The sequence below is a fragment of the Dendrobates tinctorius genome, unplaced genomic scaffold, assembly GCF_039654945.1.
Source record: "Dendrobates tinctorius isolate UK_male_01 unplaced genomic scaffold, ASM3965494v1 ptg000173l, whole genome shotgun sequence".
Lineage (NCBI taxonomy): Eukaryota > Metazoa > Chordata > Amphibia > Anura > Dendrobatidae > Dendrobates > Dendrobates tinctorius.
In genome coordinates, this window is record NW_027361840.1 from 6,313,082 (window position 1) to 6,337,872 (window position 24,791).

Genomic DNA, 24,791 nt, shown 5'->3' on the forward strand with positions numbered 1-24,791 from the left:
ACAACAGGGCTCGGGCGTACCTGTACTTGCTCCTGCGTCCACCAGATCCACTCGGGGCCCGCATCTCTTTATTGAACTCCTTCTTGAAACGATCCCTCACAGACCGCCACCGCTTCACAATTCTCTCCCCTGAAACAAGAAAGCACAAAGTGGTTAGTATACAACATCAGTGTTTCCCAAACTCCAGTCCTCGTGGTCCCCAGGGGTCATGTTTTAAGGATTTCCATAGTGTTGCTCAAAAGGAAAGCCTGAAAACATGACCCGTGGGTACCACGAGGACTGGAGTTCGGGAAACACTGCTTGACATCAAGCAGCTGAAACTGTATATACTTACGCTCTTGAATCTGGGCCCGAGCATCAAGGTCCTCCCAGCGGTCCACAAGGAGCGAACAGATTTCCTCCCAGAGCCGTCGGGTCACAATTAGATCAGCATGCCGGCGGTCAGCCATATTCCAAAGCGGCTCTTTCTCTAATAAGATCGATGAGGTGGTCCACATCAATCCCTCCATCCTCACCGTCAGAGTAGGGAGCACGCTGTGACGGCTGTTAAAGAAAAAAAGAAAAATAGCATAATTAGCCTCCAGACTTAAAGAAATGAAATAAAAAGTGCAAAAAAAACAAAGCAAAAATATTATACTTACACGCTGGTGACTGCCGCGTCGCTGTCGCCGACGACCCTTAGAGGCACTGCGAGGACCTCTTGGCCGAGCACCAGATTGGGAAGACTAGAAAAGAAAAGCAAAAAAATTATGTTTGTATGTAGGCTTATGTGTTTGCTGTGTGATATCTGCGCTACATTGTTTTCAATGTGTTGTGTGTAGTGTGATGCTGTGTTTCTGTATTTGATGCAGGAAACTTACCATTTGTGAGCCCACTCCAGGTGTCTGTCCACCCCTTCCTTCTTCTTCTGGGAGCTCCTCTTCAGCTTGTGATTCCTGTTTTGAAATAAAAGCCAATGAATAGACATATATTACAGAGATGATGGATTTTGGAAATACAAACTTACCGTCAAACGCTGACGATGTGAGGGAGGGCTCCCAGAAGAAGATGTGGTGTCCTCCTGCTGGCCAGTCTCCACTCCTGCTGCTGCTGCTGTTGCTGCTGCTGCTGCTGCTGTTGCTGCTGGTGCTGCCGGTGCTGCTGCATCAATAGGGCGTCTTCTGCTGGTGAATAAAGAGAAACAAAGGGCCACTGAATATATTGATATTCCATGGCCCTAGTTTTGAGGAATGGGAGATTTGATAATTACCGTCTGTCATCTGCTGGTGGACTCCCCTCCGCATGGTCACCATGGTCCCTTCGCTCCATTTGGGGTGGTGGTGCTGGTGGTGCAGTTATCTCCTGCCATCTCCTGCGGCTGGCTCCTCTCTTGGGTGGCATGTTGGCTGTGGCTGAGGGTCCCACAGTCATGGTTTTATATATGTTTGCTGTGGGCAGGGCTACTGAGCATGCTCAGACCAAAAAACCGGATCCGGCACATTGCGGCGCTCATAGACTTTCATTGTGTGAAAAAGCCGGAAGCGCCGGATCCAGCGTGTACGGCTTTTTCGCCGGAGACAAAAAACGTTACAGTTGCCGTTTTTTCCAGACGCTGGATTGCGACACATTGCCGGATCCGGCCAAAACCGGACGAAACGCATGACCATCCGGCGCGATCCGGCGCTAATGCAAGTCAATGGGGAAAAACCAGATCCAACATTGCATTTCGTCGGATCCGGTTTTCGTAAAAATAGCCGGATCGCGCCTGACGGCGAAAAACTGATGTGTGAAAGAGGCCTAAGCGATCACCTGGAGTGGGACGTCTGGTTTATTCATGGGTGGAAAGAGCAGGGATTTTGCCTTTACCCTCAGTAGGTCGGTAAGAGCTGTTTTTATTTAGGCTCTTAGCTGTGTATCTTATCTGATCTAAGCACCAATTCTTTTCATCATACCCAATTTCTAGGGCCAGTTCGTCTTCATACATCAGGTGTACCTAACTGTGGGTCATAAGGATCCTAAAGTTGCTCCACCAGGGATTTCCATTTTTCGCTTCTTATTTATCTTATTGGCTTGGGGCTGTTGTACTTTTATGGAGAAGTGACCGATAGGCTATGTTCACATGCTGCATTTTTTCAGCTTTTTTTTAAGGCAAATTTTCAGCTGCGTTTACAGTACCAGCAAAGTCTATGAGATTTCAGAAATCTCATGCAAGCACCTTATTTTTTTTTAATCTGAATTTTGTCAAAGAGCTGCATTTTTGCAAAATACAGCATGTCACTTCTTTCAGCTTTTTTGGAGCGGTTTTCACCCTTCGAAAGCAATGGGTAGTGCAAAAATGCTGCAAAAACGCCTAAAAAAAATGACGCAGGTGTCTGGTTTTGCTGCGTTTTTGCTGCCAAAGCCTGCTGAAGTTGAATTAGGTTATTTTTTTCTGCCCTAAACTTTATCAGCATTCACAAGAGACAAATGAACACTGACAAAACCGCAGTAGACAAACGCAGCAAAAACGCGTCAAAAAAACGAAGCAAAATCTGTTATTTTGTAGTTGCTTCTTTAATGCCAAGAGAGCAGGTTTTGCGTGCAGAAAAAAAATGCTGCAAAAACGACGCAACATGTGAACATAGCCATAGGGTCTGTACCTAATACATCGCCTTCAATGTCATGTAATCTTTGGTCTGTAATCTGGGGTTTCTTTAAAGTAATTCACAAATCATTACAATTATCTGCCTCTGTACAGGTATTATCTGGTGTGTTTGTGGGTATAAAGCAAATACATTTATCTGACTGTGTGAGTCTGGATGCTTGATTTTGATTTTTGCAATAACCATTCAATAATCTACAGAAATTTACTTGTACTGTAGATTCCTGTCCTTCAATAAATGTTATATTTGCTACAGGATACCCCATTCTAGTGTCTTTCCAGTAGGTGGGGCCCGAAGTCTAGATCCTCTGTACCCAACTCTGGGTGAAGGATCCAGTTCCCTGGAGGCACAAAGCACATCATGTGAATAATGTCATGCATTTATGTGTGTGTATATACTGTATATACACACCGCCAGGGCAACAAAGCTCCTGGAGTGGCCTAGCCAGTCTCCAGATCTGAACCTCACAGAAAACCTTTGGAGGGATTTGAAAGTCCGTGCTGTCCAGCGACAGGCCCAAAACATCACTGCTCTAGAGGAGATCTACATGAAGGAATGGGCCAACATACCACCAACAGTGTGCACCAACCGTGTGAAGACTTACAGAAAACGTCTGACCTCTGTCATTGCCAACAAAGGATATATAACAAAATACAGAGATGAACTTTTGTTAATGACCAAATACTTATTTTCCACCATAATTTGCAAAATAAATTTTCCCAAATCAGACAAGGTGATTTTCTGGATTTGTTTCCTCATTGTGACTCTCACAGTTGTGGTCGACCTATGAGGTCAATTACAGGCCGCTCTCATCTTTATAAGTGGGAGAACTTGCACAATTGGTGGCGACTAAATACTTTTTTCCCCACTATAAGTGTTGGGATTTGCCCGCAAGGGGAGGACTTAGTGAGAGAGACAGTGTAACAATGTAGCAGGGGGTGAAAAGAAGAGCCAAGAAACATGCTACATATCTGGGACCACCAATTAAATATTCAAAAGTGCAAAGTTTATTAGAGTCAACGCAACACCCAAAGATTAAAAACATTTAAAAACAGATCATGTGATACATACCCCATAATGTGGTCAGCTCCCCGGACATGAAAGCACCAAAATACAAAAGTCCATAAACAGGTAATATGATGATAATGATAATCCTATTCAATTTTTAGGATTATCATAATCGTCATCATATTACCTAGACATAGGCCTATTCACATAGACCCTTTCTCCAGTCTGGGCCTCCTGAATGAATCCATATCCTTTGGCCAAGTCGAGGTGCCAGACCACTCCGCTGGTCATTTAGCCAGCTACAACTCCCCCGCCGGGGCGCTTCAAGTCTCTGACAATGCAGCATTCCTGTCGCTTCTTTTCCCGGATCACACTCTGGATCCATTGAACCTCTTCTGCAACAGACCTCCGGGGCTCCTCCACATACGCAGCACTGGCACCGGCCAGAACAAGTGCAGGCCGGGAGGAAACAGGTGCCACCAACAACGGGGATAACGGTGGAGACGGGGCGCGACCAGAGAGGATGACAGAGCCACAGAGGGTGAAGAAACAGTGGTCAGGCCGGTAGGTCGTTCGGACAGAAACTTCCTACTCACTGCCACTGCATCTGTTTGTAAGAGGTTCGTCGGATACAGTGAACAGCAGGAGGCAGAGAAGGGGTTAACAAGGTTTACTAAGGCAATTATTGAATATGAGTTCAAGGAAATCTTCCGCGCAGGGAGGTGTTGAGACAGGCAGTGAAATATAAAATAAACACAATAAAAGTAAAAGTGAAGATAAGGACTTATCGATTGAAGATCTTATTGGAGAACGGTTGGTACAGTTCCCAACAGCGTTGTAGTCCATGAACAAAGTCTTTGCCTTTGTGGTGTAAAAACGAGATGCACTGTCTCCTGACCGTGCCAAAGTATCCCGCTGCGTTGGTCTTGGGTCCGTTTAACTTGGGTCCATTAAACTTCGGATAAAGTTCCTGCTGTGGGTCATTGAAGCGTGACGCGACACGCCGGGAGCATGATGTCGTACAGGCTGCAGGTATGACAAGGCCTCGTACAGAGTCACAGCCTTTAGGAAAGGTCGTTAAATCTGCTGCACTACCCGTTAAGGGTCTCGTACGTGGGGAGGAACTGGATACAGTACTCAAGTAGGGAACAGTCTGAAAAGGATTGGCTTCAGTGGCAGTAGATGAGGAGAGGGAGTCAACCTTCGTCCTGCTCTGCAGTCGCCTTCCCGCCAAGTCTCTCCCCTTCCCGCGCTCCTCTCCTTTTAAGTCCCCCATGCCCCCTTCGGTCAGGTGCTCGCGCTCTTCCCGCCCAGGCAAGTCAGGCACGTCAGGCAAGTCACCCCCCTGCAACAGTGGTGACAGCCCTGATCGTTCCGGCTCCAGAGCGTATTTCTGTCTGCTGGCACTATTCCTGTTCACCCCCTTACATGGTGACAGTCCTCCTGCGTGGCCATGGAATACAGGGATGGTGACCGCAGCAAATACCCTGCAGCTTCTAATGTCCTCCGGGCTCCTTCCGCTTCTCCAGTTCCGCGGGTTCCTCATTCTCTACTGGCCGCTTGTCTGACTGCCGGAAAGGATGCCATTCCTCAAACTCCTCCACCAGGCTTCAAAGCTCAGGCCGATCTCTGCCCAGGCCACGGATCGCCTCCAGTCCTGATGGCCAATGCCACCATGGAAAGATGTGCTGCGCCTCTCCATCACGTCCAGCAATGGCATTTCTTCCATTAACAGGTAGTCTCTCTTTGCCAGACTATTCCCGTTCGTGGGTGGAGTCACTTCCTGCTGCTCCACCCATTTTTCCAGACTCTGCTGCGAGGAAGGGAACTCTCTCTTCACCCACACCCATTTTGGGTGGGCATCCATCACAATGGGGTGCCGCCTTCTCTCTCCTGGCGCCAAATCTCTGGCATGACGCCAACGAAAGGCGGCACCCTCCGTCATTTCCACGCCACTGACCTCTGTCATCTTGCCAGTGTTCGGCACCATTTTACAGTCAGTGTCAGCTGCCATCTTTGACTCTCTCACGGCGGTCAACATTTCAAAATCATTGTCAACTCTTTCACGATGGACAACAATTCACAAAGCTCGAGAGTCTTCTCCATCAGCATCTCAAAATCACTTTCAGCTTCTCGTCTGGTTCCAATTGGGAAAGTTGCAGGGAACGCCATCTCAGCTACTCCCACCCTGGTCACAGACCCGTATCCTTCTCTGTTTGTCAGTCTTGGGGTTTCAGGGCTGCTGAATCGATCCTGCCGACTACGCCAAATGTAAAATGGTGGTACATGGTGGTAGTCGCGGGCGAGTCCACTAAGGCATAGTCAGTCCACTCTCCGGCCCCTTGCACATGAAAAGGCAGTCCTAGTCCCACACCCAGGTCACAGTGGGTTACCTCAGATGGATGGCTCCACTCCATGCCAAAATGGATGCACCACACATCACACTCTTTAGGGCCCAACAGTGGCAACTTGGTTTTAATGAAGGTGTAGTAAAGAAAACGATAATGGTTTCTGATTTGTTCCAATTCACAGCAATGGCTGCAGCAGCAAAGTCCATAACTCCCAGGGAGATCCCAGAAGCTGAAAGTCTCTCAGAGGACACGTATACAGTCCTTGTGAATGCTGCCCAATGGTCCCCTGGCTGCTCTGTCCACTTCAGGGGTAAGGCAAGCTCCCAGCAGTAGAGCATATCCTGCCACAGGCACGCCTGCCCTGCCTCTGCTCTGGAGACAGGGACTTCCTGTCAGCTTGGAGGCTGCTGGCTCAGTCCCCTAAATTAACCCTATCTTTCCCTACTCCAAACACATCTATATATTACATGGTACACTGGTAACACATTAAAACATGGCAAACACAGCACATGCATTAATATACATAGCAAACATTACAGTACAACACGCATAAATGACCACATACAGGGAAGGAGAGAGGGAAGGCAGGGGAGCGTGTCTGCCACCTCCTTACACCAGGACTGTGCTTCTTGAATAGAGTTAGATAGATTTGGGGTTGTTAGAAGTGTGCATTGCTGCCAAGGAGTGATCCACAGCTGGAAGAGAAGAGACTGGAGTGAGGAATAGTGAGATCGTAAAGAGAGCTACTGAGAGACCTTCCTGAAGGCGATATCAGATGAGACGCCGAGTTACTAGAAACCTGAGAGCTTGCTAGTGCCAAATGTGATGGACCTAAGGAGGACTGAGAGCGTGGGACCAGCGGGGGTTCCGAGTGGTAGATCCAGAACGTCTATAGTGGTAGGACGTAGAACAGATGGGTGAGTAGCAAGAAACTCGCTCATCAGGACTGCGGCCTAGAAGCTGGGTTATGGTGACATACAGGCGAAACGATAAGATGCAGAGCCCTGAAGTAGCCAACAGAGGAAGGATACAGTGTGAAAGAACCCTGCTTAAGGCTGTGCACCCGCTATCCCTTGTACATATCAAGTTCAGTAAATTCCCCATGTTTGAACAGATGTCTCCTGTATTATGGTAATCTGTGGAACTTGTGGTCCTGGCCAGCCAACACCATGTGCTAAAGGCGACCTACATGGGAGCAAGGCCCACACAACAGCAGCGCAAATGCAGAGACTGGTGGCAGGCTGGGGCGGAGGATAGCGTGCTGTGGGTATTTAGGAGATGTGGCTGGTAGGCGGCGGAGGTGTGCTGTACTCACAGGAATGGGGGGTGACCCGCTTCTTGACATCCACAGGCAAGAGACAGAGGCAGGAAATGTATTCAACAGGGTTTGCTTTTATTGGCCGCCCTTACGACGACCAGCACCATTTATGACACATGGTTTACACTGTTTTACCACTGCAGACAGGCCCGGGCACCTTCACTTGTTCACTTTCTCCATCAGGCGTACTTCGTGGCTCTATCCACCGTGGCTGCCCTAGGCCAATCCACCACGGCGTTTCACCCTACAAAGTCCACCGTACACCAGACCCTCACAGGCCGTCTCTGCCTGTGACCAATGTGCTGTAGGGTCACCCCCCGTGACCGTTTTCTACCGTCAGAAAGTCTCTGAGGGGTCTCCTCTGTGTGACAGACCCTGCTTCTTTGTGAGCTCCCCTGGCTGACTGAAGCTTCTAGAAGCTCACCTCAGTATTTATCCAGTCAGTCCAGGTAGCCCCGCCCTCTGTCACCTGACAGTCACCTTCGCCCAATCAGAGTCACCTTGACCTCTGGCAGTTATGTAACCCTCATATGACAGTTACATAACCATTGCCGTCGGTGCTCTCCAGTGACCTCTGATGGCGGACTGCCACATGACACCTGCTGTCAATCACTCTGTCTCCTATTACAGACAGAACCGTACCCAGCTCAACCTCCCCACACTGACACCCCGCCGGGATCCACGCTTTCATGTGGCACGCCGAGATGTGACTGCTAGATATATATATTTTGTTTATTAATTGATTTGCGACTTCTTACAAGATGAAATTCTCCAAAGAAAATGTCACGATAATTCTTAGAAAAAATGTAGTGCTTTATTGGATTGTCCACCAAAAAGCATCATTGCAGTCAAATAGAAAATACGTGAAATAGAAAGAAATTGTTCATTTGTCGATAATTAGCTCATTAGATTAGTTGAAATTCACCCATCTTTTCCTGGATTCTGAATGGATATTTTTGTCTGTCCATGTCTATATCATGGCTCCAGATGTTGCAGGAATAGCAGGTGTCAAGCCTTTAGAAGCACATGTCAGCTGTGGCATGTAGACCCTGTAATGAATGAAGAGAAGAGCCCGCTCTGTGTCTCATGTGGTTTATACAGTTGTGTGAAAAAGTGTTCACCCCCTTCCTGATTTCCGATTCTTTTGCAAGTTTGTGACACTTAAATGCTTCAGATCACCGAGCAAATGTTAATATTTAATAATAAAGCCCTTCATTTAAAAACTGCATTCTGTGATTATTTGTCTTATTTTTGGCTAATATTTATATTTGTTCGATCTAAAAAGTGTGAGAAACATGCAAAAGAATAGGAAATCAGGAAGGGGACAAACATTTTTTCATACCACTCTACACCAGGATGGGGGCATATATCAGGTTTGGAGGATATATACCAGCATCAGGAACATGTACCAGGATGGGGAACATGTACCAAGATAAGGAACATATACCGGGATGGGGAACATGTACCAAGATAAGGAACATATACCGGGACGGGGAACATGTACCAAGATAAGGAACATATACCGGGATGGGGAACATGTACCAAGATAAGGAACATATACTGGGATGGGGAACATGTACCAAGATAAGGAACATATACCGGGATGGGGAACATGTACCAAGATAAGGAACATATACCGGGATGGGGAACATGTACCAAGATAAGGAACATTTACCGGGATGGGGAACATGTACCAAGATAAGGAACATATACCGGGATGGGGAACATATACCAAGATAAGGAACATATACCGGGATGGGGGACATATACCAAGATAAGGAACATATACCGGGATGGGGAACATGTACCAAGATAAGGAACATATACCGGGATGGGGAACATGTACCAAGATAAGGAACATATACCGGGATGGGGGACATATACCAAGATAAGGAACATATACCGGGATGGGGGACATATACCAAGATAAGGAACATATACCGGGATGGGGGACATATACCAAGATAAGGAACATATACCGGGATGGGGAACATGTACCAAGATAAGGAACATATACCGGGAGGGGGAACATATACCAAGATAAGGAACATATACCGGGATGGGGGACATATTCCAAGATAAGGAACATATACCGGGATGGGGAATATGTACCAAGATAAGGAACATATACCGGGATGGGGAACATATACCAAGATAAGCAACATATACCGGGATGGGGAACATGTACCAAGATAAGGAACATATACCGGGATGGGGAACATGTACCAAGATAAGGAACATATACCGGGATGGGGAACATGTACCGGGATGGGGAACATATACCGGGTTGGGGAACATGTACCAAGATAAGGAACATGTACCGGGATGGGGAACATGTACCAAGATAAGGAACATATACCGGGAGGGGGAACATATACCAAGATAAGGAACATATACCGGGATGGGGAACATGTACCAAGATAAGGAACATATACCGGGATGGGAAACATGTACCAAGATAAGGAACATATACCGGGATGGGGAACATGTACCGGGATGGGGAACATATACCGGATTGGGGAACATGTACCAAGATAAGGAACATGTACCGGGATGGGGAACATGTACCAAGATAAGGAACATATACCGGGAGGGGGAACATATACCAAGATAAGGTACATATACCGGGATGGGGAACATGTACCAAGATAAGGAACATGTACCGGCATGGGGGACATATACCAAGATAAGGAACATATACCGGGATGGGGAACATGTACCAAGATAAGGAACATATACCGGGATGGGGAACATGTACCAAGATAAGGAACATATACCGGGAGGGGGAACATATACCAAGATAAGGTACATATACCGGGATGGGGAACATGTACCAAGATAAGGAACATGTACCGGGATGGGGAACATATACCAAGATAAGGAACATATACCGGGATGGGGAACATGTACCAAGATAAGGAACATATACCGGGATGGGGAACATGTACCAAGATAAGGAACATATACCGGGATGGGGAACATGTACCAAGATAAGGAACATATACCGGGATGGGGAACATGTACCAAGATAAGGAACATATACCGGGATGGGGAACATGTACCAAGATAAGGAACATATACCGGGATGGGGAACATGTACCAAGATAAGGAACATATACCGGGATGGGGAACATGTACCAAGATAAGGAACATATACCGGGATGGGGAACATGTACCAAGATAAGGAACATATACCGGGATGGGGAACATGTACCAAGATAAGGAACATATACCGGGAGGGGGAACATATACCAAGATAAGGTACATATACCGGGATGGGGAACATGTACCAAGATAAGGAACATGTACCGGGATGGGGAACATGTACCAAGATAAGGAACATATACCGGGATGGGGAACATGTACCAAGATAAGGAACATATACCGGGATGGGGAACATGTACCAAGATAAGGAACATATACCGGGATGGGGAACATGTACCAAGATAAGGAACATATACCGGGATGGGGAACATGTACCAAGATAAGGAACATATACCGGGATGGGGAACATGTACCAAGATAAGGAACATATACCGGGATGGGGAACATGTACCAAGATAAGGAACATATACCGGGATGGGGAACATGTACCAAGATAAGGAACATATACCGGGATGGGGAACATGTACCAAGATAAGGAACATATACCGGGATGGGGAACATGTACCAAGATAAGGAACATATACCGGGATGGGGAACATGTACCAAGATAAGGAACATATACCGGGATGGGGAACATGTACCAAGATAAGGAACATATACCGGGATGGGGAACATGTACCAAGATAAGGAACATATACCGGGATGGGGAACATGTACCAAGATAAGGAACATATACCGGGATGGGGAACATGTACCAAGATAAGGAACATATACCGGGATGGGGAACATGTACCAAGATAAGGAACATATACCGGGATGGGGAACATGTACCAAGATAAGGAACATATACCGGGATGGGGAACATGTACCAAGATAAGGAACATATACCGGGATGGGGAACATGTACCAAGATAAGGAACATATACCGGGATGGGGAACATGTACCAAGATAAGGAACATATACCGGGATGGGGAACATGTACCAAGATAAGGAACATATACCGGGATGGGGAACATGTACCAAGATAAGGAACATATACCGGGATGGGGAACATGTACCAAGATAAGGAACATATACCGGGAGGGGGAACATATACCAAGATAAGGTACATATACCGGGATGGGGAACATGTACCAAGATAAGGAACATGTACCGGGATGGGGAACATGTACCAAGATAAGGAACATATACCGGGATGGGGAACATGTACCAAGATAAGGAACATATACCGGGATGGGGAACATGTACCAAGATAAGGAACATATACCGGGATGGGGAACATGTACCAAGATAAGGAACATATACCGGGATGGGGAACATGTACCAAGATAAGGAACATATACCGGGATGGGGAACATGTACCAAGATAAGGAACATATACCGGGATGGGGAACATGTACCAAGATAAGGAACATATACCGGGATGGGGAACATGTACCAAGATAAGGAACATATACCGGGATGGGGAACATGTACCAAGATAAGGAACATATACCGGGATGGGGAACATGTACCAAGATAAGGAACATATACCGGGATGGGGAACATGTACCAAGATAAGGAACATATACCGGGATGGGGAACATGTACCAAGATAAGGAACATATACCGGGATGGGGAACATGTACCAAGATAAGGAACATATACCGGGATGGGGAACATGTACCAAGATAAGGAACATATACCGGGATGGGGAACATGTACCAAGATAAGGAACATATACCGGGATGGGGAACATGTACCAAGATAAGGAACATATACCGGGATGGGGAACATGTACCAAGATAAGGAATATATACCGGGATGGGGAACATGTACCAAGATAAGGAACATATACCGGGATGGGGAACATGTACCAAGATAAGGAACATATACCGGGATGGGGAACATGTACCAAGATAAGGAACATATACCGGGATGGGGGACATATACCAAGATAAGGAACATATACCGGGATGGGGAACATGTACCAAGATAAGGAACATATACCGGGATGGGGAACATATACCAAGATAAGGAACATATACCGGGATGGGGGACATATACCAAGATAAGGAACATATACCGGGATGGGGAACATGTACCAAGATAAGGAACATATACCGGGATGGGGAACATGTACCAAGATAAGGAACATATACCGGGATGGGGGACATATACCAAGATAAGGAACATATACCGGGATGGGGGACATATACCAAGATAAGGAACATATACCGGGATGGGGGACATATACCAAGATAAGGAACATATACCGGGATGGGGAACATGTACCAAGATAAGGAACATATACCGGGAGGGGGAACATATACCAAGGTAAGGAACATATACCGGGATGGGGGACATATTCCAAGATAAGGAACATATACCGGGATGGGGAATATGTACCAAGATAAGGAACATATACCGGGATGGGGAACATATACCAAGATAAGCAACATATACCGGGATGGGGAACATGTACCAAGATAAGGAACATATACCGGGATGGGGAACATGTACCAAGATAAGGAACATATACCGGGATGGGGAACATGTACCGGGATGGGGAACATATACCGGGTTGGGGAACATGTACCAAGATAAGGAACATGTACCGGGATGGGGAACATGTACCAAGATAAGGAACATATACCGGGAGGGGGAACATATACCAAGATAAGGAACATATACCGGGATGGGGAACATGTACCAAGATAAGGAACATATACCGGGATGGGGAACATGTACCAAGATAAGGAACATATACCGGGATGGGGAACATGTACCGGGATGGGGAACATATACCGGATTGGGGAACATGTACCAAGATAAGGAACATGTACCGGGATGGGGAACATGTACCAAGATAAGGAACATATACCGGGAGGGGGAACATATACCAAGATAAGGTACATATACCGGGATGGGGAACATGTACCAAGATAAGGAACATGTACCGGGATGGGGGACATATACCAAGATAAGGAACATATACCGGGATGGGGAACATGTACCAAGATAAGGAACATATACCGGGATGGGGAACATGTACAAAGATAAGGAACATATACCGGGAGGGGGAACATATACCAAGATAAGGTACATATACCGGGATGGGGAACATGTACCAAGATAAGGAACATGTACCGGGATGGGGAACATATACCAAGATAAGGAACATATACCGGGATGGGGAACATGTACCAAGATAAGGAACATATACCGGGATGGGGAACATGTACCAAGATAAGGAACATATACCGGGATGGGGAACATGTACCAAGATAAGGAACATATACCGGGATGGGGAACATGTACCAAGATAAGGAACATATACCGGGATGGGGGACATGTACCAAGATAAGGAACATATACCGGGATGGGGAACAAGTACCAAGATAAGGAACATATACCGGGATGGGGAACATATACCAAGATAAGGAACATATACCGGGATGGGGGACATGTACCAAGATAAGGAACATATACCGGGATGGGGAACATGTACCAAGATAAGGAACATATACCGGGATGGGGAACATGTACCAAGATAAGGAACATATACCGGGATGGGGAACATGTACCAAGATAAGGAACATATACCGGGATGGGGAACATGTACCAAGATAAGGAACATATACCGGGATGGGGACATGTACCAAGATAAGGAACATATACCGGGATGGGGAACATGTACCAAGATAAGGAACATATACCGGGATGGGGAACATGTACCAAGATAAGGAACATATACCATGATGGGGAACATGTACCAAGATAAGGAACATATACCGGGATGGGGAACATGTACCAAGATAAGGAACATATACCGGGATGGGGGACATATATCAGGATGAGGGTTACATATCAGGATGAGGCACATATACCGGGATGGAGGACATACACTACCGTTCAAAAGTTTGGGGTCACCCAGACAATTTTGTGCTTTCCATGAAATCTCATACTTTTATTAATCACATGAGTTGCCAAATGAATGTGAAATCTCGTCCAGACATTGACAAGGTTCGAAAAAAAGATTTTTATCTGAAATAATAATTTTCTCCTTCACACTTTGCTCTCGGCACAGAATGCTCCTTGGCAGCAATTCCAGCATTGCAGACCTTTGGCATTCTAGCAGTTAATTTGCTGAGGTAATCTGGAGACATTTCCCCCCATGCTTCCAGAAGCCCCTCCCACTTGTCGGTTTGGTTTGATGGGCACTTTTTGCGTACCATACGGTCAAGCTGCTCCCACAGCATCTCAATGGGGATGAGATCTGGTGACTGCGCTGGCCGCTCCATTACAGACAGAATACCAGCTGCCGCTTCTTCCCTACATAGTTCTTGCATAATATGGAGGTGTGCTTTGGGTCATTGTCGTGTTGTAGGATGAAATTGGCTCCAATCAGGCGCTGTCCACAGGGTATGGCATGGCGCTGCAAAATGGAGTGATAGCCTTCCTTATTCAAAATCCCTTTTACCTTGAACAAATCTCCCACTTCACCAGCACCAAAGCAACCCCAGACCATCACATTACCTCCACCATGCTTGACAGATGGCGTCAGGCACTCTTCCAGCATCTTTTCAGTTGTTCTGCATCTCACAAATGTTCTTCTGTGTGATCCAAACACTTCAAACTTGGATTCGTCTGTCCATAACACTTTTTTCCAATCTTCCTCTGTCCAATGCCTGTGTTCTTTTGCCCATATTAATCTTTTCCTTTAATTAGCCAGTCTCAGATATGGCTTTTTCTTTGCCACTCTGCCCTGAAGGCCAGCATCCTAGAGTCGCCTCTTCACTGTAGACATTGACACTGGCGTTTTGCTTGTACTATTTAATGAAGCTTCTCTTTCTACTCTGGTTAGAGCCTGTTTGTGCTCTCCTCTGAAGGGAGTAGTACACACCGTTGTAGGAAATCTTCAGTTTCTTGGCAATTTCTCACATGGAATAGCCTTTATTTCTCAGAACAAGAATAGACTGTCGAGTTTCACATGAAAGTTCTTTTTTTCTGGCCATTTGGAGACTTTAATGGAACCAACAAATGTAATGCTCCAGATTCTCAAATAGCTCAAAGGAAGTTCAGGTTTATAGCTTCTCTAATCAGCCAAACTGTTTACAGCTGTGCTAACATACTTGTACGAGGGTTTTCAAGGGTATTCTAACCATCCATTAGCCTTCTTACACAGTTAGCAAACACAAAGTACCATAAGAACAATGGAGTGATGGTTGTTGGAAATGGGCCTCTATACACCTATGAAGATATTGCATTACAAACCAGACGTTTGCATCTAGAATATTCATTTACCACATTAACAATGTATAGAGTGTATTTCTGGATCATTTAATGTTAGCTTCATTGGAAAAAACTGTGCTTTTCTTTCAAAAATAAGGACATTTCTAAGTGACCCTAAACTTTTGAATGGTAGTGTATACCAAGATGGGAAACATATACCAGGATGGGGGACATATATCAGGATGGGAAACATATACCAGGATGGGGAACATATACCAGGATGAGGGCCATATGTTAGGATGGGGGTCACATACCAGGATGATGCATATATACCAGAATGGGGGTCACATATACCAGGATAAGGAAAATATTCCAGGATGGGGGTCACATACCAGGATGAAGCACATATATCAGAATGGGGGACATATACCAAGATGGGAAACATATACTAGAATGGGGGATATATACTAGGATGGGGGCCATATACCAGGATGTGGGTAACATACCAGAATGGGGGTCACATACCAGGATAAGGAACATATGCCAGGATGAGAAACAAATACCAGGATGGGGAACATATTCCAGGATGGGGGATATATACCAGGATGGTGGACATATACCAGGATGGGAAACATTCCAGGATGGGGGCCAGACACCAGGATGGGGGTCACATACCAGGATGAGGAACATATACCAGGATGAGGGACATATACCAGGATGGGAAGCATATACCAGTATAAGGAACATATACCAGGATGGGAAACATATTCCAGGATGGGGGTCACATACCAGGATGAGGAACATATACCAGGAGAGGGGCCATATACAAGGATGGGAAACATTTCAGGATGGGGGCCATATGCCAGGATGGGGGTCACATACCAGGATGAGGAACATATATCAGGATGGGGGACATATACCAGGATGGGGGACATATATCAGGATGGGATTCACATACCAGGATGAGGGCCATATACCAGGATGGGGGCCATATACCAGTATGGGAAACATTTCAGGATGGGGGTCACATACCAGGATGAGGAACATATACCAGGATGGGGGAAATATACCAGTATAATATTTAAATTTATTTTGTGATCTGAAACATTTAAGTATGAAAATCTTGGCAAAACAACAGGAAATAAGGAAGGGGCAAACAATTTTTCAGGGGCGTAACTACCACGGTTGCAGCAGTCGCCACTGCGACCAGGCCCGGGGAGAGTCAGGGGCACGGCAGGTCAGACCATATCTCCCAACCGTCCCGATTCTTGCCGGACAGTCCCATTTTTTAACCCCCCGCATTCCGCCCGGGACTCTATTCTTCCTGCACTGCCCCGCCAGGCTCCCCCCACATGCACCCCATCCTCGCCCTCCCAGATAGACCCACCGCAGCCCCCCACAGCCTGCAATGATGTCGTAGGCTGTTCTGTGGCTATGCGCACAGGACCTGTGATGAGGTCACAGGAGGGGAGGAGTCAGGGGTCACATAATCAGGAGCCTCTGTGTATGCAGGACTCTGCTGTGCTGGTTGTCATGGATGAGGGGAAGTTTCTGTGTGGGGTCAAGAGGGGTTTGCAGGGTGGATGTAGCAGAGATGTGTGTGTACAAGGTGTACGGAGCGGAGCCATGTGTGTACGAGGTGTATGGAGCAGAGCGGTGTGTGTATGAGGTGTATGGAGCGGAGCCGCGTGTGTACAAGGTGTACGGAGCGGAGCCGCGTGTGTACGAGGTGTACGGAGCGGAGCCGCGTGTGTACGAGGTGTACGGAGCGGAGCCGCCTGTGTACGAGGTGTGCGGAGTGGAGCGTATGTGCACAAGGTGTAGGGAGAGGAGCCACGTGTGTATGAGGTGCGGAGCGGAGCCGTGTGTGTATGAGGTGTATGGAGAGGAGCCGCGTGTGTACGAAGCGGAGCCGCGTGTGTACGAGGTGTGCGGAGTGGAGTGTGTGTGCACAAGGTGTAGGGAGAGGAGCCATATGTGTACAAAGTGCACGGAGCGGAGCCGTGTGTGTATGAGGTGTCAGGAGAGGAGCCGCGTGTGTACGAGGTGTACGGAGAGGAGCCGAGTGTGTACGAGGTGTACGGAGAGGAGCCGCGTGTGTACGAGGTGTACGGAGAGGAGCCGCGTGTGTACGAGGTGTACGGAGAGGAGCCGCGTGTGTACGAGGTGTACGGAGAGGAGCCGTGTGTGTACGAGGTGTACGGAGAGGAGCCGCGTGTGTACGAGGTGTACGGAGAGGAGCCGCGTGTGTACGAGGTGTACGGAGAGGAGCCGTGTGTGTACGAGGTGTACGGAGAGGAGCCGCGTGTGTACGAGGTGTACGGAGAGGAGCCGCGTGTGTACGAGGTGTACGGAGAGGAGCCGTGTGTGTATGAGGTGTTAGGAGAGGAGCCGTGTGTGTACGAGGTGTACGGAGAGGAGCCGTGTGTGTACGAGGTGTACGGAGAGGAGCCGCGTGTGTACGAGGTGTACGGAGAGGAGCCGCGTGTGTACGAGGTGTACGGAGAGGAGCCGTGTGTGTACGAGGTGTACGGAGAGGAGCCGCGTGTGTACGAGGTGTACGGAGAGGAGCCGCGTGTGTACGAGGTGTACGGAGAGGAGCCGTGTGTGTACGAGGTGTACGGAGAGGAGCCGTGTGTGTATGAGGTGTTAGGAGAGGAGCCGCGTGTGTACGAGGTGTACGGAGAGGAGCCGCGTGTGTACGAGGTGTACGGAGAGGAGCCGTGTGTGTACGAGGTGTACGGAGAGGAGCCGTGTGTGTATGAGGTGTACGGAGAGGAGCCGCGTGTGTACGAGGTGTACGGAGAGGAGCCGTGTGTGTATGAGGTATATGGAGAGGAGCCGCGTGTGTAAGAGGGGGACGGAGCGGAGATGTGCGTGTATTTTGGCATGGGGGGGCCCATTTGAAAGTTTGCATCGGGGCCCATTACTTTGTAGTTACGCCACTGCACACCACCGTATATATGTCTCACATAGCACCTGTTTCTATATATGGTGCTACTATCTGTCCATGTTAGTGTACAAGAATAACCTAAATGTCATGTCAGCAAATATACGCAGTGCTGAGCTAGTAGAAAATGAATAACGTAATGAATATTTAACGGTGAAAAGAGAAAACAAGTGTTTCACCCGCAGCTGCCGCCCCATTACACCTACCAGCTTCATCCTAAATCTAAATCTTTTGCCCAGAATTGGGGATAGGGAGTCTTCACCAGGTCTGAGACCAGCCTTTGCTTGTGGCACGTTCCCCTTTGTAACTGGACTTTAATGCATTTAGCTTTGGATTCTATTGTGTCCCTCCCTATTCTACTTTTACCAGCTTGCAATGGGACATGTGGATCCAAGAGGTCCTTTCAGTTGTTTTTGCTGTAGTGGGAGAGGTTACTGGGACTTGGCATGGACCTTCCCATCGGAGTTGATACTAGTGCTTTCCTTTTATAACTTTTATCAGCACCCAATCTCCTGGCTTCACTGTGGTGCGTTCGGTGAGTTGTTCTCCTGGAATATTTGGAACAGAAACTTCTTTCATATTTAGCATTTTCACTATGTAATTAGCTTAAGTAAAATCAGCTTTTTTATCTGATCTGTTAAATTCCTTTAAGGCCTCATGCTCACTTGCGATGAAATCGGACGAATTCAATAGGATAAAAAAAAAATCGGATTTAATTCATACCAATGTTAATCTATGATGGTGCCTTCATCTGCTTTTTTTTTCCAGCTCGGTTCGGATCAAGATCGGATTGGAAAAAAAAATTGCAGCATTCTGCAATTGTACTCGCAAATCGGATCGCATCCCGCAATAGAAGTCAATGGGTGCGATAAAATTTTTTTACGATACATGGCGCGAGTGCTGTGTGATTTTTTTATCACACCCATTGACTTCTATTGCGAGATGTGATTCGATTTTTGCTGACAATCAAAGCATGCTGTAATTTTTTTCCAGCCCGATCTTGATCCGATCTGGAAAACAAAACGCAGATAAAGACACCATCATAGATTAACATTGGCCCGAATTCAATTCCATTTTTTATTCGATTGAATTTGTCCAATTTCATCGCAAGTGAGCATGAGGCCTTACTCCTGGTGTTCACCTCTTTCTGGAGTATTGGTTGCATGATTGAAATGAGCAAATTAATTTGCAAAACCCGGGACCTTCAGCAATGTCAGACGTTTGTGGCTGCTGGATGGGAACCATTCAAATCACCATTTACCTGCTGGCAGTTGTGATTCCTCATTTGATTTGTTGCCCTGGCATGCAATCATGTATTCTTCACACCGCAGTGATAACGTCATCCAAGGACTACAAATCAAAAGAGGATCTAGGGTTTCAGCCGGTATTACGTGATTGGCAGAGTTCCTGCCTGGTGTCCACAGACTACAGATGTGGCGTCTGGACCAGGGTCCTGCGAAATGACAGCACAATTATCTTCTCAAGAACGGAGGTATAATGCGCCTTAGGCCGGGGTCACACTAGCGTACAATACGGACAAGTGCTATGCGAGAAAAGATCACAGCACTCGGACCAGTGTTAATCTATGGGGCAGCTCCCATCATCGTTTATTTTCTCGGGCGTATTCGACGTGCGTGCTGCGATTTTATGCGTATATCGTCCGTGACTCTCCAATGTAAGTCTATGGGTGCGAGAAAAACTCGGACACCACACCGACCATCTGTGTATCTTGTAACGAATACGCGCACATTTTTCTCATTTCAACCCATTGAGCCATTAAATTAAATGGGGAAAAGCAGTGAGAAATGTAAAGCCATACGGATACATAGGTGCAAGAAAATCGCATCATCGCTTTGCAAACGCATTACACATGGATCACCATACGGAGAACACTCCTGCGACCCTCGGCAGGGAGACTTGGACCGATTTTCCATACGGCAAGTGTGACCCCGGCCTTACAAACATATTTCTACCTTGTAAAGAATCAAGGTCTACATCTACATTCCCCGTCACACTCTACTGTGTTGCGGAGTGCGCTGCCCTTGCCCTTCCGCTTGTGACATGTGAGCATTGTGCAGCCAGTGTCTGATCAATGCAGCCCATAGTTCGACATGTATCGACAGGTATCAATCTGATGGTAGGTTCCCTTTATTAACAATTTGCTACCTATCTTGCAATTTACACAGAATTTCTTAAATTAATTGTGTAATATGTATATATATATAAATATAATTTTTGAGGTTACATTATTCTCAAAAACTAACATCAATTTAATTCTTGGCAGATGAGTGCACCAGGAACTTTGAAGGACATCTGATTTTGTCGTATTGTAAAGCAGATGATTGCAGTATTACACGAGATACATATGAAGACCATGCTGGCGCCTCCGATATACCCTCAGCACCTCACAGCAAAGATCTGATTTCTGGTCTCTGTAAAGAAATGTTATCACCAAATTCATCACAGATTATAAAGCAAAATAAAAGTCACAGAAGAAATGTGGAAGATCAGAGAGGTCTTACAATTCAGAAGCCATATTCATGTTCGGAATGTGGGAAATGTTTTGCACATAAATCAAATCTTAATCGTCACGAGAAAAGTCACACAGGAGAGAAGCCATATTCATGTTCAGAATGTGGGAAATGTTTTACACATAAATCAGAGCTTAATTATCATGAGAAAATTCACACAGGAGAGAAGCCATATTCATGTTCAGAATGTGGGAAATGTTTTTCAATTAAATCAAATCTTGTTGCACATGAGAGAATTCATACAGGAGAGAAGCCATATTCATGTTCAGAATGTGGGAAATGTTTTGCACAGAAATCACAGCTTAATTATCATGAGAGATTTCACACAGGACAGAAGCCATATTCATGTTCAGAATGTGGGAAATGTTTTGCAGATAAACCACATCTTAATTATCACGAGAAATTTCACACAGGAGAGAAGCCATATTCATGTTCAGAATGTGGGAAATGTTTTGCACAAAAATCACATCTTAATAGTCACGAGAAAATTCATACAGGAGAGAAGCCATATTCATGTTCAGAATGTGGGAAATGTTTTGCACATAAATCACAGCTTAATTATCATGAGAAATTTCACACAGGAGAGAAGCCATATTCATGTTCAGAATGTGGGAAATGTTTTGCACATAAATCACAGCTTAATAGTCACGAGAAAATTCATACAGGAGAGAAGCCATATTCATGTTCAGAATGTGGGAAATGTTTTGCACATAAATCACTTCTTAATCGTCATGAGAAAATTCATACAGGAGAGAAGCCATATTCATGTTCAGAATGTGGGAAATGTTTTGCACATAAATCACATCTTAATAGTCACGAGAAAATTCATACAGGAGAGAAGCCATATTCATGTTCAGAATGTGGGAAATGTTTTGCACAAAAATCACAGCTTAATAGTCACGAGAAATTTCACACAGGAGAGAAGCCATATTCATGTTCAGAATGTGGGAAATGTTTTGCACATAAATCACTTCTTAATCGTCATGAGAAAATTCATACAGGAGAGAAGCCATATTCATGTTCAGAATGTGGGAAATGTTTTGCACATAAATCACTTCTTAATCGTCATGAGAAAATTCATACAGGAGAGAAGCCATATTCATGTTCAGAATGTGGGAAATGTTTTGCACATAAATCACTTCTTAATCGTCATGAGAAAATTCATACAGGAGAGAAGCCATATTCATGTTCAGAATGTGGGAAATGTTTTGCACGTAAATTACTTCTTAATCGTCATGAGAGAATTCATACAGGAGAGAAGCCATATTCATGTTCAGAATGTGGGAAATGTTTTGCACATAAATCACAGCTTAATTATCACGAGAAATTTCATACAGGAGAGAAGCCATATTCATGTTCAGAATGTGGGAAATGTTTTGCACATAAATCACAGCTTAATTATCACGAGAAAATTCACACAGGAGAGAAGCCATATTCATGTTCAGAATGTGGGAAATGTTTTGCACATAAATCACTTCTTAATCGTCATGAGAAAATTCACACAGGAGAGAAGCCATATTCATGTTCAGAATGTGGGAAATGTTTTGCACATAAATCACTTCTTAATCGTCATGAGAAAATTCATACAGGAGAGAAGCCATATTCATGTTCAGAATGTGGGAAATGTTTTGCACATAAATCACTTCTTAATCGTCATGAGAAAATTCATACAGGAGAGAAGCCATATTCATGTTCAGAATGTGGGAAATGTTTTGCACGTAAATCACTTCTTAATCGTCATGAGAGAATTCATACAGGAGAGAAGCCATATTCATGTTCAGAATGTGGGAAATGTTTTGCACATAAATCACAGCTTAATTATCACGAGAAATTTCACACAGGAGAGAAGCCATATTCATGTTCAGAATGTGGGAAATGTTTTGCACATAAATCACAGCTTAATTATCACGAGAAAATTCACACAGGAGAGAAGCCATATTCATGTTCAGAATGTGGGAAATGTTTTGCACAAAAATCACAGCTTAATTATCACGAGAAAATTCACACAGGAGAGAAGCCATATTCATGTTCAGAATGTGGGAAATGTTTTGCACATAAATCACAGCTTAATTATCACGAGATATTTCACACAGGAGAGAAGCCATATTCATAGTATGATTGTAAATGTGATGCTCTATTTTGAGAACTGCTGAGCTAATTCACGAGTGCATGTACAGCGGTGTACAAACTCAATAGACAGACTACAGGTCTCTACACCACTGTGCATGAGCGCTCCTGCATCGTTGTCTGACCAATCGGTGAAGATCTCAGGGTCTGGATCACCTATGAACAACAATGCTTTAAAAACATGCCAAGGAAATATAAATATTTAGCTACAATTTAATGCTTGGCTATGAAACAAAAAACATTACTGGTTAGTACAAAGATTATATGTAATGACCAAATAGTCTCAAGGATACAATAAAGAAAACAATAAAACATGTCGTATTCTGTATTTTCCTACTATAAATCCTTCATGAATATTCAATATACGACTATATTTTATTGAATCTTATCATGTGCTCTCCTGATGCTTGGGTAGACTAAAACCATCCCCCCAAAAATCATATATTTCTCAGACATGGGCCAATATTATTGGCACAATTTGTGCTTGAGCATAAAGAGGCTGCCCTGAACTCAGGTGGTTTAAAGGGTTACAGTAGGGTCTGTCCTAGGGTCAACCTCTCCATGCAGGAGTAGTGAGAAGATGGTCACTCGCTCCCTCCTGCCCCTTAGAACTGTGAGTGGATGACAGCATGAGACCTCGGTTATTTCCTTTCATACCCTTGTTTTATATATAGTTTATGTAGAAAGTATGAATATACAGACAATCACATGCAATAAGAATGAAGAAAGGTGCCCTCGGGATTTAGCTGCTGGGACTTCAGTACCCGCACAACCACGGACTCCGGCGTCCAGTCTCCAGCACTTGGCCCTGGAGTGAGCTTATCTACAGCTTCACTCCTCAAGTTCTTCCTTACTTCCTCTCTCCTCTCTGTCTCCCTCAGACTGTCTCTTGCAGTCTCTCTGCTACTGACTGACTAGCCCCGCCTCCAGGCCAGAACGTATAGGGAAGCTTCCCTGAAACCAGGTTTTGAGCTCCCCCTTCTTCTGGTCTGAAGTCAGGAAAAGTGTTGGATGCTGCTGTTACCTGTAAAGGGAACCCTCTTTGCTTCCAGGCATGACATTACCCCCTGTGAGGGAGGCAATGCCACTGTGGCAACCAGACTCCTGGGGTGCCACAATTCCTCCTGTCAGGTGTACAGTATGTTACTCCTCCTGTGAGGTGCACAGTACAGTAGATTTTTCCTCCTGTCAGGTGTATAGTGTTTTACTCTTGTCAGGTGCACAGTACAGAGTATTACTCCTGTTGTCAGGTGTACAGTACAGTGTTATTCCTCCTGTCAGGTGTACAATACATGTTTGGCCATTGTTAAATAATGTATGCCTTATATATTATGGGATATTCTTACTGTTGTGGAATAGGACTCAAGAGATAAAATCTTAAAGAAGATAATGTTTATTACTGAAGGCCAGGAGTACACTGACAGTACACTTCACGGAATGCTCTGAGAACAAACACTCTGATGATACTTTTCATAGTCAACATATTATGACTGTTGCATAAAGTTTCTTAGTCCCATCAACCAATGATACAAGCCCAGCTTTCTGACACTGGGCACTACATTACA

General features: G+C 45.5%; 1 protein-coding gene across 1 annotated transcript in view; it reads left to right on the forward strand.

Annotated features, from left to right (window-relative positions):
• The window catches only part of LOC141054001 (uncharacterized), a 155,696-nt gene that overhangs the window by 16,245 nt on the left and 114,660 nt on the right, over nucleotides 1-24,791 (forward strand). Inside the window, exon 2 of the mRNA XM_073551140.1 lies at nucleotides 20,853-23,153. Within this exon, the coding sequence (XP_073407241.1) occupies nucleotides 20,853-23,153 (2,301 nt within the window). The remainder of the gene's footprint in view (nucleotides 1-20,852; nucleotides 23,154-24,791) is intronic.